The sequence below is a fragment of the Haliaeetus leucocephalus genome, unplaced genomic scaffold (genome assembly GCF_000737465.1).
Source record: "Haliaeetus leucocephalus isolate CR32 unplaced genomic scaffold, Haliaeetus_leucocephalus-4.0 Scaffold730, whole genome shotgun sequence".
Lineage (NCBI taxonomy): Eukaryota > Metazoa > Chordata > Aves > Accipitriformes > Accipitridae > Haliaeetus > Haliaeetus leucocephalus.
In genome coordinates this window covers 937,258-958,920 of record NW_010973166.1, presented here as the reverse complement: position 1 = coordinate 958,920, position 21,663 = coordinate 937,258, and the positions used below count along the sequence as shown (strand labels likewise).

The window sequence follows — 21,663 nt, the reverse complement described above, 5'->3', positions numbered from 1 at the left end:
GGCTAGTGGCGGGGGGGGGGGGAGGCCTCAGCTGAGAATTCATGGAGATTACGAAACTAATGTAAACATAATTTTTTTCATTAGTAAGATATTGCTAAGAAAAGTGGTAAGATTAATAATTGGAGTCAAATATAATTAAATCTCTGGCCCAGTTAAATATATAAAAAAAGTGGTGGTTCTTAATGCAGTTTGTAGGTGGAAAAACAAGCATCCCTACGGAGGCCGTAGCAAAGCATCAGGGGCTTCTTCCTAACTGATGTACCGGGTGTCAGGCACAAGCGTTTGGGTTTTTTCCACAATAAATAACAAAATAAGCTGTTAACCCTGTGAAGGTACAAATGTGGGTTTAACTCTGTTTCCAGATTGCTTGTTACTGCAAATTTCCTTGGCTAAGCATTAAAGTAAATTGAACATTCACCATGGCCACAACTGGAGCGCCAGTTCCTGGACCAAAAGTCAATGGGAGGAAACTGAGCGGTGCCCCGCGGGCAGGCTCAGTCGGCAAGGACCGGTCAGGTAGGGCTGGGCTGGAGCCTGCGGGGGTTCTACATCTGACTCTTCATCCTGCCAGCTTGCCTTTAGCAGCGGGATGCTTCTCTGCATTAAGTTTTGCTTTTATTTAGGCTGATGTTTTAGGGTGTTAGTATCTTTGCAGAAAGCTGACTGCTAGCAACCCACAAGAAGGGAAATGGCTTTACAGAAACACACAAATTTTAGTTGTTCACGGCATCCCTTGGTGTCTGTGTACATGACAGCTTGGTGCAGTGGTGTAACCAGTGCGTTATCTCACGGTTAGAAGGTAACTTCTGTTCTAGGCTTCACCAAAGATCTAACTGCTAAACACAGGATTAGGTCCTGCTTGGGGTAAGGGAGCAGAGATCTTGTGATGGTTTTTCGTAGGCCTGTATATTATCATCGAGTTTACTTTCTCTTTTACCAGCAGAACACATGCTGTTGAAATGGTTCTGACTTGCTATTTTCCAGACGTCCCCAAGCTGAGGAGGGGTACCTCAAGGATGCTTGATCACATCAGGCCTGTTTCTTCCTCCCTGGAGCATAGTTTTGTTCCAGAAGAGGTTTTCCAAAGCCTGACCAGTGCCAGCAGTTCTCTCTACAGGGCAGAGTACTTGCGGTCCCCGCAAACCACTAAAACCCCAATGGGCTTCAGGGTGAGTGTGTTTCCATCTCCTGCCATTTTCTGTCTAGAATCGTCTCTTCGTTGGGGGCGCATGTTCATTCCCTGGGCAAAAAGAAAGTGTGCTGACCTCCTAAGATAAATTTATCTTACATCACATCACTTTTCTGACCGTGCCATTCGATGCAGATCCAAAGTGCTGCCTTCCAGTCCCTGCAAAACATGCTTGCACCCTGGTTGGTGCTGCTGCGAAGCCCTTGCCGAGGCTGTTTTGTCCACACCAATTTCTTTAGCCCTGACACAGAAATAATGATGTGGAGCTTGTTTAGGCAGCCACCCTGACCTTTCCCACTCCTTGGCACATTTCTCACTGAGAAGTGACAGCCACGTGTGCCTTGTCTGCAGAGCTGCCTGCAAACCCCAGATCGGCTTTGGCATTATCCTAATCGTCGGAGCAAGTTCAGACACCTGACAGACCACCCTGTCAGTTTGACGGGCGCTGGAAGGTAAGCAAAGAAGGGATAAGGAGCCCAGGGCAATGGAAAGACGTTAGAGCTGGGAACACAGAGCTAGATCTTTCCCTTGGTCTTTTTTTTTTTTTTTTTATGGTAGGTGGCTGTGCTGCCTAATGTGGCTGGATGAATGGACCAGCTGTCCCATCCGAGTTCGGGCTGGAGAGATTCGAGGGAAAGATGTTTTGGGAATAATAAATGAAAGAGTTGCTAAATGAGCAATTCTTGGAACCATCCTTCCAAATGATGCTAGGATCACAGGGATGCTCTGTGATCCATGATTAAGAAAAGAAGCTCTTCTGGCTTTAATGGACTTAGCAGGGAATAGCTTTACACTTCTTTGTAAATAAGCAACGCTTAGTGGTGCTGGGAAGCGAAAAAAGTTTTGCTCTTTATTGGATGTTGGATATGTATGCGGTAGGGTATTGGCAGCAGATGTGAAAAAGGGATAGACAATGCAAGGTTAATCTGCCTAAAAAACATAATCTCATCTGTCTTTTTTGGTCCAGGGGAGGGAGTCCTGGCCGTAAGCCTGGCCTCAGGCTGAGCAGGACAAACCCGCACGTGGTTTAGGCCAGCAGTAAGGGAACGGTGAGTTGCCTTCGGGGTGAGTTGGTGAACAAGTTCTTCCCCTCTGTTTCAGGGATGCCTCTTACCTCTGTGACGTTGCGACTGGTCAAAAAGCTAAGAAAGCAATGACTGGTAGAAGCTCTTTTTCTGAGGGTGGTTGGGACCAGAGAGGGAGCCGTGGTACAGTCCTCCGTACTCCTGTGAGTGCTGCTGTTTGGGTGTTTTTCTGTGTGTGTCGCTAGCTGGGAGAAGGGAGGTCCTCACACACATGTCCCAGTGTTACCCTGATTCTAAAACTCATCAGGTTTCCTTGCAGCTCCAGCCCCCCGACTCCCCCACTGCAGTTCAGTGTTAGCTGTTTCAATCTGCTTTCAGACGTGGATTGTTTCTGTCGGGCTCTGGATGTGTGCAGTGGGAAATGGAGAAACAGCCGGAAAAGCTGCTATGAGAGCTTCGCTCTCCCAGCTGCCAAACCTGTGTCCTCTTTGGGAAGGAACCAGGAGTCTGTGCATGTCTTTTATGCTGACGTTTTATGATCTCTCTCTTTCCATCCCTAGCGAGCAACCCTAGCGGATAGTCTGGTCCCCAAGGAATTTCACATCGTGAAGAACAGGGGAGTTTTACCCTTGAAGTACTTCGATGAGTGAGTCCTTTCTGGTTTACAAGGGTTTGTCCTCAACTGTTCAGAGCAGGGGGATGAAGTGATGAGAGGCTGAAGACGCTGCCCAAATACATCCCTTGCTGTTGGGAAGGGGAGAGTATAAAAGGGGTGGTTGTGCAAATCCCATGCTAGTGACCAGGCTGCAGTTAACCCTACAGAGCAAGGTGGCCCTCCTTTTCTTTGTCCCTGCTGCTCTGGGGTGGCTAATAGAGAATTTCCTGTACACTTGTACTGCTTCTCAGGGGGGTTTCAGTACTTGGACATTAATGTAGAAGCTGAAGTCTGCTTTGATCCCTTGAGGCAACTTTTGGAAGTTTTTTTGCTGCTGCTGCTTTTTTTTTTTTTTTTTAATTTTGATTAGTTTCTCTGTTTTTCTTTTGGAATTGCTTTGCGCCACAAAGTTGGACAGGCTCACGGTAGCTCTTACTCTCACTTTATGCTTGTATAGACCTGCTAGCATCTTCAATCTGACCACTCTGGGGTGGGGGTTTTTTTGGTTTGTGATCTCTCCTTGCCCCCACCCCCCAGTTTTTCAGGCTGTGAGTTTTGAATTGAGTTTACTAAGCCTTGCCCAAAAAAGGCTTTTGGGAGAGACTACTGAGACTCCCCTTGATCTCTGCAGACAACTTAATAAATTTAAAGGAGGTTCTTTCTCATTGTTCAAGGATTAAAATACTAAGATTAGGAGTGACATCCTCACAGCTTCTTTGCCAACATGATGTAACAGAACGTTATCTTATTATTTCAATGGTGTCCTGTGATCAGCCTCTGGGTGGCTGTGATGTGGATATGTGGTGTTTTTCTGGCCCTACCAGTAACTTTTAAACCCATTGATCATTTCTTAGCCAAGTACCATGAGAGGTCTTAAAGGGAGAAGGTTCCTACAAGATTTCTGTCATTAGTGGCAAGAAGAAGGAGCTCCAGCCGGGGGAACAGCTGCAGGATGTCCAGTTCTCACATTTGGTTCTGGATGCTCTCACTGAAGAGTGACCCTGTAGAGCCTTCTCTGCCTCTCCAACCTTCATCAGCTTGCATAAGAGACAAAGAGATTGAAGGAGAGTGCAGGATCCCTTAGCTAGCACTGGAAGGATTGCTGTGTAATCGAGTTCTAACATTTGTGTTCATTTCAGTAAATACACAACGCTGCTTGAAGACCGTGAAAAGAAACTACGGCTGTTCCCATCTGTGTAAGTACCATCCTGCATGAAGTTGTTGTTGGAAAAAACCAGCTGTTTGAATTTCATTTCCTGGGAAAATATCATAATATGCTATATAGAGTGATGATGTGTCTCTTTCTGGTCTGTCAGGAAACCTTCTGGGAGGTTAGAGGTCATCCAGCTGATGGAGGTGATGGACAGCATGTTGGAAAAAGCTGGAGTAGACAAGCTAATCAGAGTAACAGGACCTTCACAGGTGGATAACTCGCTTGTACCTGGATAACTTTCTTGTACCCAGAAAAATAACATCTTGTTTTCCCTAGTGTTTATCCCTGTTGTGCTTAAGCTGCCTGCTAGAAGCTAGTTTCTGCCTAAGCCAGCTGACTGTAGGTCGTGTAATAACCATGGGTTTCCTCTCCCGAGCATCTCTTCATCTTTGTCTGATCCACAAAGAACAGTTAGCTTGCTGGTGTAGGAAGTTACTTTTCTGGCAAAAATGCTAGAAACAAATGCATTTGGCGTAATTACTATAGAGGAATGAAAGCAGTAGCTGTCTCATCTCTTTGTTGGGAGATAGGCTGCTGTGTTACAAAATGGGCCACTGGAAACCTTCATACACCAAAAAAGCAGCTGTCAAAGAACCTTGCTTTGCCTCATTTTCTGTTATTCTTGCATGGTGATGGGGAAGGAGTTTTGAAAAGCGTAGAGCATTGCCTCAGCAGGAACTCCAGATGGAACTAGCAGAGAAGCTCCCATGGATGTTGACGGGAGGGTAGTCATGATAGTGCATAACATGTTTGACAATGAACCTGTGAATGTATGCAGGATGGCTCTTTCCCTTCCCCTTTCTACCTTTAGTAGTGTTTTGTCCTCAAAGGGAAGCCTGCTTCAGAAGAAATGAGAGATCTATCCTAATCTGTTGTTAAAGGAATAGGCTGGCCAGGCTGCGCAAGGCTGTGATTGTTCTTGCCTGTTTTGCCAGCTGCACAACATGCTGGAGCTGATGAAGGCAGAGCAGAACATCTACAACATCGTTTTTCATGAGCTGATTCGGCAGGTCAGCGTGGACTGCGTGGAGAGAGGACAGCTGCTTTCAAAGCTCAGGTCATCGTTAGCCAACCCTTAATCCCCCTCTTGATTTATGGCAGTGTCCTCTCAGGAGTAGCATTAGCTATTGCAGATCGTTCCTGATGTTCTTGCCCAGCAAATCTAGCCTGTCGAGATGTAATTGGCATGGGGGCTGATGTCAGGAGTGAAATAGGATTTCCCCACCTAGTTAACAATCAGGGCTAATTGAGCCTCTGTTAGGTAACCTGGAGCTTGAAGTCGGTGGCACTGTCACCACACCTGACAGCGTGGGCACCTTATTGGTGTGACATTCAGTGGAAGTTTTCACACAGAATAGCTGGTACTTCCCTCACGGCCAGGGTTCCCATGCTCAGATTACCACTATTTGTGGCAATTAAATTGTTCTGGAGTGTTTAAAATCCCCAGTCCAAACACTCAAAAGATTGCCTTCTAGATAGCTGCCTGTGCCATGAAAGGAAAGGGTCTTCAGATGGCAGAAGAGAGATCTGCACTCTCAGGTAAATACCCTTTTTTACTCATTTGACCTGCAGACAGAGGTATGTGGGTCTCCTGGAGCGGATTCCTGAACAGATGAAGACCCTCTACAAAAAAATGATGGCACAGCAGTTGGTCGACAGACATATTACAGAAGAACTACTCTATTTTAAAGAATCTGTTGGACAGCTGGCCAGGTCTGACTCCTGCCTGATCCTAAGAAATTACCTCTATGCCCTAGGCTTAGTCCATTGATTTTGTTTGGTTTTCTAATCTTCCTCCCATAGGAGCAGGAAGACAGTGTTATGATTTGAAGCAGAGCTATAGGGACCACACTTGAGCCTCCTCATGCTCTCACTGCACCCTCTTAGTGCCAAATAATGTCAAAGCTACCTCCTTTCCTTAGCGCACTGGAGGTTCATTGGTGGGGGATTACAGAAAGGGATTGTTGGAGCAATGTGTGTGCACTGGAAGAGGAGGTCTTCAAGATGCCTTTCACCTGTACAATGAGATGATTCTGTTGGAGGAAGACAGCCTTGCAGGATAGTGTAGGGCCCACCAGTCTGTGCTTGCCAGAGTAGAGGCCTTTGGGTTGGGTTAAGTTGCATTAAGACCATTCCCTGCTGTTTCAGCGAGCTGCGTGAGGTACGAGAGCATGACCACAAGGTGACCAAAGAAGCAGAAGAAGCTCAAGAGGAGCTAGCTGCAGCCATGCAGGAGGCCAAGGCGAATGCAAAGTAAGTTGCTTTCAAAGTTGAGTTTGGGAGATTTCTGCAATGTGCTGGTATCATTTTCTTGGGGTCGTTGGGAAGGAGAGATGAGGACTGATTTCCTTCTGAGGAAGAGAACTTGGCTGTTTATGACAAATGCCATTATTTTACTATAAATCCTAAACTCCTGAAAAGGCCTGAAAGCTGTTCAAAACTTTTCTAGGTTTAAGACATGAAAGTTGCATTTGTTGCTCAGGTGCTGGTATTTCCTTTTCTTCACCCCATATTCACAGCTGGTGAACTCTTTGTAGTCTAGCAGAGCTTGCAGCTCTGAACTTCTGAGGGCCTGCGGACATCCTCAGATACCTAAGAAATCAAGGATTTAGGTGGCTGTTGTCAGAGTTGTAGCGAGTGCTTAGGCAAACGGATTCACTTAGAGAGATTTGTATTCATACTGATCGGAAATGCACAATGGAAAAAACAGAAAGGTGTTGTAGGGGCTCAGGGAAAAGGACCTGTGAATTTACAGGCTGTGAGGGAGGAAGAGGAAATGTCTAAGAAAAGCTTCAGGAATTGGGAGAAAGACAGTAAATGTGAATGAGAAACACAGGTGCACATATTTCATTGTCTTTCCCTTCTTCTAGCCTTTTGGAAGAGTATCGGGAGTTATACGAGTTACAGAGAAGACGACTGGAAGAGCAGGTTCTGCTGCTAGCTCAAGAGAGAGACATTTGGAGCTCAGCTGCATACGACCTGGCTCTGAAGGTAGGTGCAGGAGATCAGTGATACGCTGCAAGATATGAAACATCACAGCCAGAAGTCTTGTTTCAAGGGCAGATTTAATCCCAAAGAAGGTTTTTATTTAATACGATCGGGTAGTAACATGTCATACCTGCCCTGACCTGATTTCCTGAGGTATGTTGTGTTTCACATGTGGGGTTTTTTTTAAATGGAAACCAGTTGATTCACACAGCATTTTTGGTACAGATCTCCAGGTTCTCTGCAGGAAGAACTTCTGTGAAATGAGTATTTCCATTCAGAGATAGACTTGACTAAAAAGTTTCCTATTTCCCCATAATTTAGAATATTGTACCCAGATTCCTCACACTTCCTCACAAAGTATCATTCTTCATTAATTCTGTGTTTCCTTGTTTGTGTGTCCCCCTTGTTTGTGAAACTTTACCCCATTCAAGTTTAAAATCTGTTAGCAGAACTTCTGGGTCTGTCTGGGAGATCAGAAGTTTATTTGTAAGGAAAGTGGACTCAACCACTTGATCTCCATTTCACTGATGGTAAAGCTCCCACATTATTGTCAGATGCCTCTCCTCTCAGAAGAAAACAGGGCAAATAATAAAGCGGTTTTTTCCAGATAGCAGACAGAAACCAGCTCACATTGGTCCGCAGGCTCCATGTTAGTGGGAAGACACTGACCAGCATTCTCAAGCATTTCATAGTCCTCTTGGCCTCAAAGGTAGGGCCCTGCCTGTGATTGATAGCTACCTGTTCAAAGTGTGTGTAGGGATGGTTTATGTAGCTCTATGGTTCTCAGTAAAGCATTGGGTACTTTGGCTGTTATCTGAACTTTCAAATCTTGGTCTAGTTTCCAATGAGCATTACAATTTGAATTAGTTCACTCTCTGCTTCCCTTTCTCTTTAATCCATGTCCCCTTTTCTCTACCTCAAACTCTTCTTTTTTTTTTCCATTTCCCCTTTTTCTTTGTGGCTTTTTTCGCTCTCCCCATTTCTTCTCCATAAAACCAAAACAGATCCAGGCTAGTGCAATTTTGGCCTCATAGGTATGGGGCTGCACGGTCTAGCGGTAGCATACGAGCAACAAGGAGTCAAGCGCTCAGTTCTGGCATGCCCAGGGAGGTGAGCCACCCTAGACCTGTCTCAAAAGTTTTGTGAGGGCTGTGCTGTGGAATTACAGACATTTCCCATATCTCCGATACGTACATATCTCAAAATAGCTAGGGCAAAGGGAGAATTCCTCTGACTTGGATCAAAATAATCACAACAGTCCCTTTTCCCACTCTCTTGCCCAACCCCTGCAGGACACGGGAGACCTGGCTGATCTGCAGGAAGAGACTGAGCAGTTCAGGGAGAGGTTGGGTTGCATTGGAGCAGAAATAGAGCGTTCCGAGGAGTCCAGCCAGGGGAAACTGCAAATTGTCTGCAGCAGCCTCAACAAGCGGCTTCAGTACTTCCATTGCAGTGACTTGTGAGTGGCCCAGAGGGACTGGGGGTAACAGTCAGCACCCTCAACCTTTGCCTTGTGACAGTAGGTCTCACCGGCCCAGTGCAAAGCGTGCACTGACTCTCAGGTGCAGTGAGGTTTGGTGCAATTTGCACATCCCTCACTGCCCTACTTTTCTCCTCAACACATGTGTTTTGATAATTGGGTCCCTAACAGTAACTCCAAAGATGCTGTAGGTTTGTGGTTGAATTCAGCGGAGCAAGGATTGTACCCTCCTGCTGTGAACCACAGTGTCCTTTTTGCAGCTGTCATTGCTATAACAGAATTCTTCTATATAGTTTGATTCATTTTAACTTGAATACACACGCATTGATGCTTCAATAGAGCATTCAATTCTCTCATGTACAGATACAAAATGAGACTGAGAGACATGAGGTTTCAAATCCAAAGTCATTTTGTATGTCAAGGTGATTATGTTTTGCAGGCTTTTTGTTAGTTCATTTTGTGATATGTTAAATAAAACGAAGCATAAATCCAAGTACAAAATGCAGAAATTCACACAGTGTGTTCATTAACGAAAGACATCACTTTATAGATTTCAATCATAGAGTTAATAAAGTCTGAATTTTCAATATGTGCTTGAATTTGATTTTCATCTGTGCTGGAAGTAACATATTTTCTTAACTGACACCCAGTGTTTTTGTTGCATTGAGTGAGAGACCAAAAAACTCTGATTAGGGCCTGGTGGTTTTTACTTCTCTTTCAATTTACAATTTGTCTCAAAAACTTGGTATGTGTAGAGTATATCTTGACTCCTGGTTTTTCACTGGCTACTAAAGGAGTTTTTTCTCTCAGCTCTCATCCCTTCTTTCCCTCTGCTTTAGCTCCTCTCCAATGAATGAAAAGCTACTGGATGAAATCCTGCAAGATACCAAGAACTTGATTAATGTAAGATTTTGAGGGGTTGGACGTATTATTGAGTGGTATCTGCTCAGCAAATTAACACGTTAGCTGAGCCTCAGTGAGCATCTATGCCCATCACAAATGTGAACAAAAACACATCAGCTCAAATCTTTTGTGCTGAAGCTTAACCTAAGAGTCTACACATGAGAAGTTACAATTGACCAATACCATAGTTCAGCCGGTGCATTAAACTTAGTCGTGCATTTGCGCATTGTCTGACCGACAGCTCTGGTGACTGATAAATTATATGAATCCATAGAAGGGCTCAGAACTGTCACCAATAAGTTTCCAATTTATTGTGCTATCTACTCACTGTGACATCTTTATGCTCCTGGATTCCACACACTTCTCTTACCTGATTTCCATCACCTTTCTGTTGCAGCCAAGGGGTGGTCCAGCTTTTGGGGGCACGGCAAGCTTGCTACTTTTCTTTCAGATGCTAAAAGAAGACCTGCAGCAGTATGGAGGGGAGGTGCAGCTAAGAAAGACGGAAAGTCTGAGGAGCGCTGCCAGCCTGCAGGAACACTGGATGGAGCTGGGACAAACTGTGCTGAATCGACACCGGGATTTTGCTGGAGCATTGCCTCCACAGCATGCTGCCCTGCAAGAAATAAACCAAAGAGCATGTGAACTCTACCAGCAATACAATACAAGGATAAGTGGAAATAATGGTAAGGAATGACCAATTTTCCAGTTCAGTCTTTCCTTGGGAATGCTAGGAAAACAGCAGGTAATAAAGGACCAGTTGACATAATCTGTACTGGCTTTTTCCAAACCTAAAGTCTGACCCCCAGATATGTGCTGGGAATCAGGAGCGTTCAAGGGATAAACCCCAAGAAACTTGACTCACAGTCACACGTATAAACAATATCTGAGATTTGAAAAGTGATACAGTGCAAAGAACATGCAATGCAGATATGCAGGGAAGTCATGTTATGTTCAGAGGGAGAGTGGGTGGTTTGTGATTTTGTGGATAATTTATGGAAAAGAAAATAAATGTAGAAGGAAAGAATGGTTGTTTAAAATGTAAAGTAAAACATCTCTTTGAAGATCATTAACCAGATAACACTGTCTCAGAGGGCAATACTTTTTTTATTACCTTATCACTAATGCAGAGTTATCTTAATTTAGATATTGAATTATCCTGATAATAAAGTATGTAAATAAATGTTTTCTTTACTGATATAAAGTTATCATGTCCTGTGTAAGATGATAAACAATTGTTGGGTAATTTGCAACTAACCTTCTCAACCTTTGCCTCTGCAAGACCTTGACTCATTTCTGATTTCAGAATTGTTTCATCTCTTTTTTTAAAATCATGTTATTTCCTTTTAGCAGACTAAAACTAAACTGAACATGTGCTGTCAGGAACTGCTACTCATGTTTGCTAAGCTGCTTCTCATACTGTCATCTCCTTTCACTCAGGGTTATCCTGTGCTTTTCCCTACATTATCTTATGCTACATGTTATATTTCAGCCTACTAAAGGAGATGAGATAGAACGATAAGTCTGTCCATTCAAAGAATCAGCTAAAGGAAATAATATTCCCAGTAGTTCTCATTAGAAAGAGAGAGAAAGAGGAAGGAACGGGACCATAATTGGCTGGACACCAGCATAGCAAAAAGTTAACAGCAGATTGTCAGAAGCCTCAACAGTTAGTCAGTCATGATCTGAACAAAGGGCTAAGCAGCACAGTGCAGACATCTGATCCAAAATTGCTTCAGCCAGTAAAGTCCAGAAAAGGGGATTTTAGCTTATTTTAACAAAGGCTTTGGGAACTGGACCACGGGAAATGTATTCTCTTGATCCATACAAGGCAATGTATTTTGAATGGCTTGGATTCATTATTGCATTGTAATGTAATAGCCTTTCAGTAGAAAAGACAAGGTATCCCTTCTCTTTACATTGCACCTCTGGTAAGAAACAGTGAATATGAAAGAGATTTTAAAGAATAGGTAAGAGACAATACTGAGACCATGGTAATTTTGTCCTGCAAGGCAATGGCACTCAATTACCTGAAGTATTTTTCAGTTACCTGAAGTATTTATTATCTTCTAAGATCTGATACCAGATCTCAAGTGGCATGTGCCAGAAATACAAAGGGTTTGGTATTTGATGACAAGAATTAGAGATGGAGAGAAAACAATGAGATGTGACATTGGTTTAGACAGGAGATATAAGAAAGGACTTACATGAAATTTATAAGGTTTGGCTTAAGGTCTTTGCTTTTATTCAGCCTTCCTTGATCACTTCTTAAAGCCTTCACAGCATACCTTCTTTGTGAGAATAAGATGTTTTTGACTCTGAAATTGGCACTTGGGGCTAGAGTGACCTCTCCAGTGAGCTCCAGTTAGGTCTTCTCTTTTTCTGGGGACTTAATTAAGTTTATAAGATAAATGCAATGACACAGGCAGCCTTCCCAAAGCAAGCTGATATTCAATAAGGATCCAGAATACTGCGTAAGGGCTAATATGGCCAAACCACACATAAACGATCAGAAGTGACTGTGCTCCCTCAGCCCACGCCTACCTGGGACCCACCTCTTTTTTATTCCATCTTAAACTGATGCTGCATGGCAGGAAAACTTAATTTCATTCCTACCACTTCTCCTTGGTCTCCTGGGTTGTTAAAAACTAATGCCTGGTTGTGGGGCTCCCATTGTGTGCTCTGAAAGGCTCCACGGAGGGTAGCCTCCTCCCTTTCCTACTGGTCTGGACATCCCAACACTGCTTCATTGCACTTCTCCCAGTCCAGAGGAGAAGTTAACCGGTTCTACCCCACAGCCATACAGTGGGGAAACCAAACGATGCATCAAAATCATTGAAATGTTAAAAAAAATTGTTATCACCACCATGTGCTTAACATACCATCTTTGCTACAAGATGTCATGGAGGCCAGGACCTCACCAGGGTTTAAAGAAAGTTCAAACACTGGATATCAAAAGCAGGCATTGTTACATTTCAAGCATATTCTCCAACAGAGAATATCCATCAGCATGTGCCAGGTGAGTGAATGAACAAGTAATTCACTACCTTGTCCAGGTATTTTGCACATCCGTGCATACTGTATCACCTGCATCTTTGAAGAATCAGGTTGTAACTGCAAAGCAGTTTTTAAAAGAGTTATATTCAGCCTTTATGCAAAGAGGGAGCCAAATATCCCAAGACAAGAAGGAAATCAGGGCTTCAAATCAAGTCCATTTTCTTTCAGCTTACTTTGAATTTAGTGCTTACTAAGCAGCTCATTCCTAGTACTAAGTGTAGCCTGTTCCCACATAGACTGTTCATCCCTCTTGGCATCCCTCTTTGAATTCAGCTTTGTTTTTGTTGGCTAAAAGAATTGTAATTAAAGGTTCGTATTTTCTTCCCCCGCAGGCACAGCTAGGTTTTTGACAGCCTTGGTGAGAAGTATGGAAGATTGGTTATTCAAGGTGCAAAAGCTGAAGCAAGGTTCTGGCATGCATGAAGCAGAGCTGCAGGCATTTTATCACAGGATTCCTGCATGGCTGGTCCAGGTGGATGCAGTGATGAGCTGTATAGGTTCCAACCAGTTGCATGAAGCTGAGAGTGATAAGAAACCTCATTTCCCGTAAGCACAGAGGTGTTAATTGTGTCTGGGCTGCCCTTGTATGTTAAACTACGCTCATAAGAAAAGAGAAATGTTCTTTTGTGGGTACCCTGGCCCAGGAAACTGGCAGTGGGATAAATGTGATCAGCTGAAGTGTTAAAATGATTGGCGACTGCCTTTCATTTGCTTTGATTTGGCAATATCCGTGGAAACAGTTGGTGGCTTCAATATCGCTCATGGAACATCACCATCTCCCTCAGAATTGCCACCTGCTTTGGAAATCTTGACATTTGAAGAAACCCCAAAATATGTGATTCATTTACATTCAGATTTGAGGGGGCATATTCTTCCTCGTGCTGCTCCATTGTCTTTGGTAAATATCATCAGGAAATGAATGATTTGCAGAGCACATGCATAACGTACGTGTAAGAGATTACTTGCAAATGCCAAGCTTGCCCACAACTGTAGCATTGACAAAAATGCCTGTGTCATGTTTCCAGCATATGCTGTACTAAAAATACATTGTTTTCCTTGAGTTGGGAAGCAAAAGGTGTCTTTGAGACAGGAGATCCTGGGGTCTGGTGCACTAGAGGTAACTTTGTTTCTGGATTTGGGTGTTTGGTTTTTTTTCAGAGTGGTACCTAGAGAATTTTTTAAGATGATTCAGCGATGGGTTCTGTCCATATATAACGAGGTTGAGAAAAACACCACACATCTTAACGAAAAAGTAAGTGCAAGCCTGAAACTGCTAGGGATAAGAGCACTATATCTAGTATTCAGTCTTTCCTTTAATTTCCATCTGGCCAGAGCACAGTTGTGAGGAATGCTTGTTTTTCTTTTGATGCCTTCTTTCCTGTTTGAGTTGAGTTGTGGCTTTTGTCTTCCAGCCAAAGGAGCAGAGGAAAACTCCTCTAAAAATAGCGGTAAGGTCTCCTATACAGTGCATGAACAGAGTTTTATTGTTTCACCTTTAGCAAGCATTTCCTCTGGAAAACATTGATATTTCCTGTTCAGAGAGCTGTTGTGTCTGCTAGCTCTCTGTGGTTTTACTTCTTTCTCCCAGGATTGTAGACTAGAGGCTCTCATTGTGCATTTTTTTAAATGTTCTGCAAGTGTCGTGTGTGATTTTTGGTTTGTTGCTGAATTCTGGACACGAGAGTGTGCCACATGGCTGTTAAGCAGCATATGATCCTAAACAAGAACTGGGAGAAGGGTAGATCCATAGTAGGAAAAGATGTGTGTTTAATGGGAATGAATATGGGAGAAAAAGATGGTAAAACCAAATGTTTCTGTCATTAGGTCAGTTTGCAAATTGAATTAGTCAGGACATTGACTTATGTGAAATGAACTGCCTTCAGACTACTTGGCAAGACCAATCATTTATTACTGGTTTAGATTTGCTCTGATGTTTTGTGCAGGTGACTGAACTGCACAGAAACCTGACCCTGTGGCTGGTGAATTTGCTGAGACACATGACAGCAGGCCGCTTGTCCTGGGAATGTCACCAGTGGCAAGAATCAGACAGAGAGATGGATGAGGAGCTCAGACTCCTGAGGGTTCATAAGCTGCAGCATGAAGCTGAAGAGCTGGTTGTGGAGATGGGCAGACTCTCTGGTTCTATAGTCAGGTATCAGCAGAGGTTTTCAATTTCTTCTAAGGGGGTTTTCTCAAGAAGAAATGTGCAGCATGCTGAGAGATTGATCATGGTGACAGATCCTGTCAATTTGTTTGTCCTTAGGTCTTTTCCTAGGTCTTGACTGGACCTTACTGGAATTTGTAGGGAGCCTAATGAGATAGGAACATCTAAAGAGAACAGCAGTGCCAGCTTTATACCTAGTACTACTATGAAACATGCTAGCATCTGTCATTGCATGGGGTCTGCCCACACTTCTGAGGATGACCTCCAGAGGATGTAAGGGCAGTACAGGCAGTGAGTCTGCAGTCCAGGTCACCTGGAGCAAAGCCTCCACCTGATTCAGGATCTGTGCTCACATGTCCTCTGTGGGTTAGTACAGCGCAGGCGTGGACAAGCTGTGCACGAGGACATTGTGTGCGTGGGGCAGGTGAGGATTGCTCTTCTGGAGACTTCTCTAGTGCAGAGGTCTACAGATAGCTCCTGTACCTCGCTGACAGCAATGGGCTCCTGACTGAAGGGTCTTTTCCAACCTAAATGAGCATATCATTCTAAGCATTTGAGTGCATTCCTGCAGGGCTAATGATGTTCTGCATCTTTGCAGCTGCTGCCATGAGATTGTCAATGCAATCGTTCGAAAGAAACGGTCTGAGATGGATTCAGAAGCTGATTTTGAGCTGGAGGAGCTGAATAAGATCAAGGTAAAAGGGTGCCTATGTTTCCAGCTGTCTAGGTCTGGGGTAGATGAGACTGCATTTGCTTTGTCAAAGGTAAAGAAAAATATATGTGAGGGTTTCAAGGAGGAAGACTCCTGCTACTCCAGTGGTCCACGAAGTTTCCTGCGGACTCCGCAGTCCTGGAAAGCAGATAAACCTGGATCAGGTCATATTCAGTTTTAATACTTTTCTTACCCGGTTTCAGGGTACCTATGTAAGGGCTCTCCTGCGAGATTTATTCCATATGAGTGGCAGTAGACTCACCTCTGGTTCAAAGCTTGTCAGGGCCATGTACATCCAGACTTGAGTGGTGCTTAGGAGTTCCTGGAGGTACTTGGTGCAATATACCTGTATACAGATGCAGCTGAAACTTTTTACAGTCAGCTGAGCTACCTGCTGCCACCTCCTTATTCTGCACTTGCAGGTAAAGCTCTTAATTGCTACTGCTGTCTTCGCCAGTGTTTAGCTGAGCTTTGCCTGCACTTTAGGAATGCGAGAGGTAGACCCTTCCTGAAGCCCAAGGCTTTCTTGAGCGCAGGGCAAATGGCCTTGCTTCAAGGAATGCAAGAAGCTTCTCTGCAGGGATTGAAAATACTTGTGCTTCTGTTCTGTGTTACCTTAGCAAGTGAAAAATTAACCCCTAGGATTTACACTCATTTTTCCCCAAATGGACTGGGGTAGTGGCTGTGAGAGAGATGTTCTGCACTGGCCTGAGGAGTAGCTTGTTGAAGGAATTAGTTGGTGGGATTGATTAGCTGGTGACAGATGCCATGGAAAGCTTGGAGAAATGTGTCTTCCTTTGTAGGGTGAGGATGGAAAGGTCCAGATGGGTCCCTGGAACAGATAAAGGCAGAAAGGTGGAATGATTTAACTGTCTGAAAGAATATAACAATAGCTATTTTTCTGCTCAATAATCCCTGAATAATCATTTTCTGTTATGTCTTCCCAGACTGAGTGCTGTAATTGGATTCAGGCATGTAGTCTTCTCCTTTCAGAGATCAAAGGCACTCCGGTCTCCTTTCTGGATTTAGAAAAAGTGAGAAACCTCTTTGAATCAGAGGTATATATAAACTGCATTTGCTGTTCTATGTTGAACCAGTTCAAGTGAAGGTCTGCTTCAAAACTTTTCCTTAAGGAAGCAGCTATGGTTCAGTTTGAGGAAAGGTTTCACATGGAGACCTGCATGCACTCAAAGCAACAGCTAGAACTATGACAAATTATGACTGTAGACTCTTTAAAAATCAGTGCTCCTTGTGAGGGCAAGCCTAAGGCACAACCAGAAGCATGTTCAGTAATTAGCATATTCATTTGTGATTTGAAATATATTTATACTCAGGACCCTCCTAGCTGGCTGAAGTCCAAGTCTAAATATGTGCCAAAGAAAGTCAGAGACCAGCTAGCTTTGCCTAGGTTATTTGGATGGATAAATTGACCGTGCTACTCTCCTGATCCTTCTTACGGTGCCTTACAGGTATTGCAATTGAACCTTAAGCTTAAGGATACTCTAATTTCTTCAACTCAGGAAAAGCTTGAAGCTGAAGGTGCCAACAGCAGTAGGAAACCTGTAACAGAGGAAGAAACATTAGAAGGAAAGGAGGAAATTGCTATTATGCAGGTAGCTGCAATATGCTACTTCCCAGCAGGGCCTTTTTATTTATTGCTCAGTGTATGCAGTGTGAAACATGGCCTTACAGCTGCCTTGAATGCCACTAGGCTAGTGGTATCTCCTATTTCTTGTTCCTTTTCTCTCTCAGGAGCAGCCAGGTGCTGGTATGGATTATCTGACTGAGGATAATGAAGCTACTGCAGACATGATCAGATATGTAGGACATGACTCCAACATCCACCTGAAGTCTCTGAAGTCAGACATTGTGTCAGTTACAGGGGTAGGAGTCTCCACCACACCAATGGTGTTAGCCTGTTGGCAGAGATTTGGAGCTGGGTTTTAGCTGTCTACTCAGACTCTGTTATGAGACCCCATTTAACACTTGTGTCAGACCTGCTGGGGGAGTGCAACGTGCTGGTGTCCTCTCTGATTCCTCTCTTCTTGCAATTTTAAATAATCATTGGCACAGTTACTACAGCTGCAATTTGTCCTCCTGACCCATGCATTACTGCCACGGCCCCGGGACTTTTGTGGGACCGGTAATGGGTGATGTGTGTAGTCTGAACCAGGACTATATGCAGAGACTGGGATGGTGAAAATAGTTCGGTGCTGAGCACATGAGAGGAGTTGAAGAGGGTTCAGAGATTCAGGGAGATCCCACAACAACAGGGAAGCAAGAAGGTCAGGTTGATTTGGCCTCCAAGGTCCTTGTTTTCTCCACTTGCCTTTGGGATGGTGCTGTTTGGTAAAGTTGCTCTTCAGAAGTCATAGGGCCTACCTCTTGCAGTCATTCCCTGGCCAGTCAGTCATCCAGAGTGGAGCCTAGAGGTATAGGAATTGTGGATCTTTAACAAACTGTCACTGGATGGTCCCACTCCTTAAGTGTGCTGCATTGCTGAGTGTGCCTTGCCCTTCATGCTTTAGAGGTGAGCAACTAGTTCAGAGTGACAGTGGGAGACGCAGGAGCATGTTTTTATGGACTTTGATGTGGTTTACAGAAATAAATCCCTGGAAATCAGGGTTACCTTCCAAAGCTTAGAGTAGGAGCTCTTTGACGGTTACTTTTGCAGAAAAGCCCTGGTTGTCTTCTTCAGATGAAGAAAACTGACTTAGGCCTGTTGGATCCTGTGAGGAGCTGCCTCTTTCAGTTCTCTAAACATTGTTTTGTTGGGTTTTTTGTTCCTGGTCAGGCTATAGCCATCTCCAACCTCTGTAACCCAGTGAATGCACCAGCAACCCAAGACTATGAGCCAATGAGACTTTCATGTCTGAGTGAGAAAAGCATTTCAGTCTATTTTTAATGCCAAGATCAGTTTAGTGCCTGAACTAGCCTCTGGTTGTACATGTTTTGCTGATACAGAGCTCTTGTCTGTGTTGTGACTGCACTGAGACACCAGCACCAAACCAGGCACATGCTGCAGATGAAATGCGGCATTGTTGATTTCATGTTCACTTATAGAAGGTTTTGCTCTTCCCAACCAGAGGACAATGACTGCCACCAAGTCATCAACTCCCTTTTCTCAGAAAGAATTTGAAGCCCTGGCAATGCTGGAACATCTGCAAGTGCAGCTCCTGTGAGTATTGATCTTGTGCTGGAGGCATGAGGCGGGCAGGGTTTCATCCCAGACAAGTGCCTGTTCTGCTCTCTGATAAGGTTCTGCTTACTCCAGTATCTGTTGGCTTAATTTGGGGGTTCCTTCCGTTCTGATTGTCTTGGGCCATTGACTGTGATGTATGTTACTTGAAGACATGACCCATGTCAGCTGTCCTTCATCTGTGTGCAGATTTTCAGTTTTGTGTACTTATGAGGTACCTTGCAGAGGTACTCATGATGGGTTTTCTGCAAGACTTAATACTTCAAGTCCTGTTAGCCATTGCTGGGTGCTATGCAAATGCAGCTGTGCACTTCCAGGGCCTGCTAGTGCCCAGGACCTTAGTAGGTACAGCCATGCAATGTTGTGCCTAAATGTGGGGAACACAATGAAGGGACACCCAAGTGGCTCCGTGCAGAACCACATTAAGGTTCGTGTTTGGTAATGACTTCTTCCATGCTTAAGCAGGCTTGGACACTCTGAATTACATTCCCTCATACTGCTTGTTTTGTCTGTGAGCTTGCTTTATCCAGGGTAAGCCCATCTCATTAGCCTTGCTAATAGAATTGTCTGTGCTCTGTATTTATCCTTGTGTAATAAAGATTAGCATCTCACTCTTTCCTAGCAAACACTGAGTTTTAAAATTAATTCAATTTGCAGGGTTTACATAGATGTGCCATGAAGTCCCTTATAGATCTTTTAACAATGCACTTCTCTGAAACCATAAATGTGTTTTACAGAGTCAGTCAATCCTACTGAATGCTTCAGCTTTCTAAATCTTTCTTTTGGGTATCCTGCCAGCAGCTGCTTAGATTTCAGGTTTCAACATTATCTTTGCTTCTGTGTTTCAGAGAAACAGAGATCCGTGCTCAGAATGCAGAGGAGAGATCTGAAGGTCTTGAAGAGAAGCTGGAAGAAGCTCTGCAGAGAATCAAAGAGCTAGAGAGTGAGCTGGAGAAAGAGAGGAAAGTCATCCCAGAAGCAACACACAAAGAAGGACAAGGTCAGGAGAACCAATATTCTGAACGCTCTCCTAGATTCAGAGAGGGAAGCAATCTTTGAGGACACTTCATTCATCTCCCATTTAGTGCAGGACCCTCTGTGCCTGGGCATATCCTAGGGTTTTGTCTACACTCTTTGTCAGAGGCCAGGGAAGGCTTTTACCATGACTCTAGATTAGGACAGAAAGAACTGCTGAACATGTTCTGGTTTTGAAATAAAGTAATTTTGTTTGATTTTGACGTATGACACAGTCTATATCTAGGAGAACACTGTAATTGGCTTCATCTTCCTTGTAAGTGAGTGTTCCCTGTTACAGTCAAGAAGATCTGTTTAGGATCACTGATCTCGGGGTAGAAAAGAAATAAGGTTCGAGGTCCCTTCACTCTCAGAGACCACAGACCTTCTGTGTTCATAGCACAGGACATTATTGCTGTCTCCAAGAGTTGTCTGAACACTGCTGACCTACTGATCTTGCCCATACGCTGTGGCAGGGAGTTCCTTAGGTCGCATGTTGTGGATGAAAGCATTTCCTTGTGTCCTTTCTCAGCTGGATCCACACAGATATAAGATGTGGAGAAGGATAAAGAATGGGAATTAAAACTTATTCCCTTAGTCCTTCAGTGTATCTTATCTCTTTGACATCAAAGCAGGAGAGGATAGTTTGTTTGTTAAGAATATGATACCTTGGGCAGATTTTTACTCTGTGGTACTTTTAATGACCTTGGTTTTTTGTTTTGTTTTTCTTTCAGAATAATGTTTCCAAGAAAACATCTCCGAAATCAGGGCCTGCTCAAGTCCCAAAGCTTCTACCTCTGGCCAGTCCAAGGGATCCACAAAAAGCAAACATTAAAGAACAGCAATGCCTGAGTAGTTTCTTAGTGCCCATTCATAGTAGCGTTTCACCCCCGATCCACTGCCGTTACTCCTTACCTACTAGCCCCAACATCTCTGTGCTATCTCAGCATTTATGCTGTTCTTCTAGCTGGCTCTACCACTTCCACATCTGTCTTGCTTGTCCTCTACTTCCTCCCACAGCTCTAGTATCTTTACAGCTCGTCTTCCTTGTAATACCATTGCTACCTCAGCTTTCTCCTACCCACATCTCTCCTACCTGCATGCCCTCCTTGCCTCCCCTTGCCCTGTGCTTGCCTCCTGTTTGTGTTCATCAGTCTCCTCTTGTTTCTCTGTCTCATTCAGCCTTATCCCTGTTGGATCATGCCAGTAAGTCATTTGCACCTCTTTCCTCTCCTATCAAGGGGGTTTTTTCTCAGTACCAGCATGACCTGGTTGTGTATCTGATAATGGGTACCTCCTTCATCCTCTGGGCTTCAGATGATTCAGTTACCAGCTGACTGGTTAGGAAGAAATTGTACAGAATTGTATGGACAAATTTTTGTTCTTCTTTGAATCTTCTTCTTTTGAAGGTCTTTGTCCTTCTTTCAGAAAGCATGAAGCAGCCTGAAGCCGTGCATGATCCTGAAGGCCTTTCTCAAATTGCTGCCACAGGAGAACTACCTGTAATCAAGGTCACAAACTCAGACTTCAGATTATGCCAGTTCACCCTCTTAGTGCACTGGGATGGCATTTAAATGTTCCATCTCCCTGCAATTTCTGTGTTTGGCCCCCTGGGTCCCTACCTGCAGTAACCCCTACAGCCTCAATGGGTGAGGTGGCCACCTGAGACTTCCTCTTCTGTTGGGTCCCCAACCCAGGGCAGTCTGTGTAGTTACAAAGCTCTGCAAGGCCAGCAGAGCTGCCTGGGTTCAGTGTGACTCTGCAGTTTGATCCACTCTCAGCTCGGAAGAGCAGGCAATGAAACTGTCAGGAATCACAGCAGCTCAGACAGCCCTTGCCAATTCCCCCAGCATAAATACTATTTGGGAAACATCATATATCATTAACCATGAAGTACATTTTTAAATGACCTTTTCCTTCTGCAAGGTTTTTGAATGTAATGTCTCCTGAAGGTAAAATTACAAGTTTCTGCCAGCTCTATATATGTAAAAGACAGAAGATCCTGCTGGAGCAAGGCATGTACTTTGGAACTGAGGATGCTTTTAGCTATCATTTGCCTTTTCT

General features: G+C 44.0%; 1 protein-coding gene across 1 annotated transcript; it reads left to right on the top strand.

Annotated features, from left to right (window-relative positions):
• Positions 1–419: 419 nt before the first annotated feature.
• On the top strand, positions 420–20,338 carry AXDND1 (axonemal dynein light chain domain containing 1). The gene is made up of 25 exons (XM_010580718.1): positions 420–516; positions 985–1,169; positions 1,541–1,641; positions 2,291–2,417; positions 2,775–2,860; positions 4,009–4,065; positions 4,186–4,291; positions 5,018–5,139; positions 5,655–5,795; positions 6,231–6,335; positions 6,953–7,073; positions 7,678–7,779; positions 8,363–8,529; positions 9,390–9,453; positions 9,905–10,139; positions 12,843–13,056; positions 13,669–13,762; positions 14,454–14,662; positions 15,273–15,369; positions 16,334–16,444; positions 16,856–16,999; positions 17,139–17,270; positions 18,473–18,564; positions 19,434–19,585; positions 20,334–20,338. Exons 1-25 carry the CDS (start codon positions 420–422, stop codon positions 20,336–20,338), a joined length of 3,066 nt encoding a protein of 1,021 aa, XP_010579020.1.
• Positions 20,339–21,663: the final 1,325 nt, after the last annotated feature.

Bases quoted from the DNA above. Each gene is read 5' to 3' on its own strand.
- AXDND1 (XM_010580718.1), top strand. From the start codon at position 420: ATGGCCACAACTGGAGCGCCAGTTCCTGGACCAAAAGTCAATGGGAGG. The intron at 2,418-2,774 runs GTGAGTGCTGCT...TTCCATCCCTAG, and splicing joins GTACAGTCCTCCGTACTCCT to CGAGCAACCCTAGCGGATAG. The intron at 4,066-4,185 runs GTAAGTACCATC...CTGGTCTGTCAG, and splicing joins CTACGGCTGTTCCCATCTGT to GAAACCTTCTGGGAGGTTAG.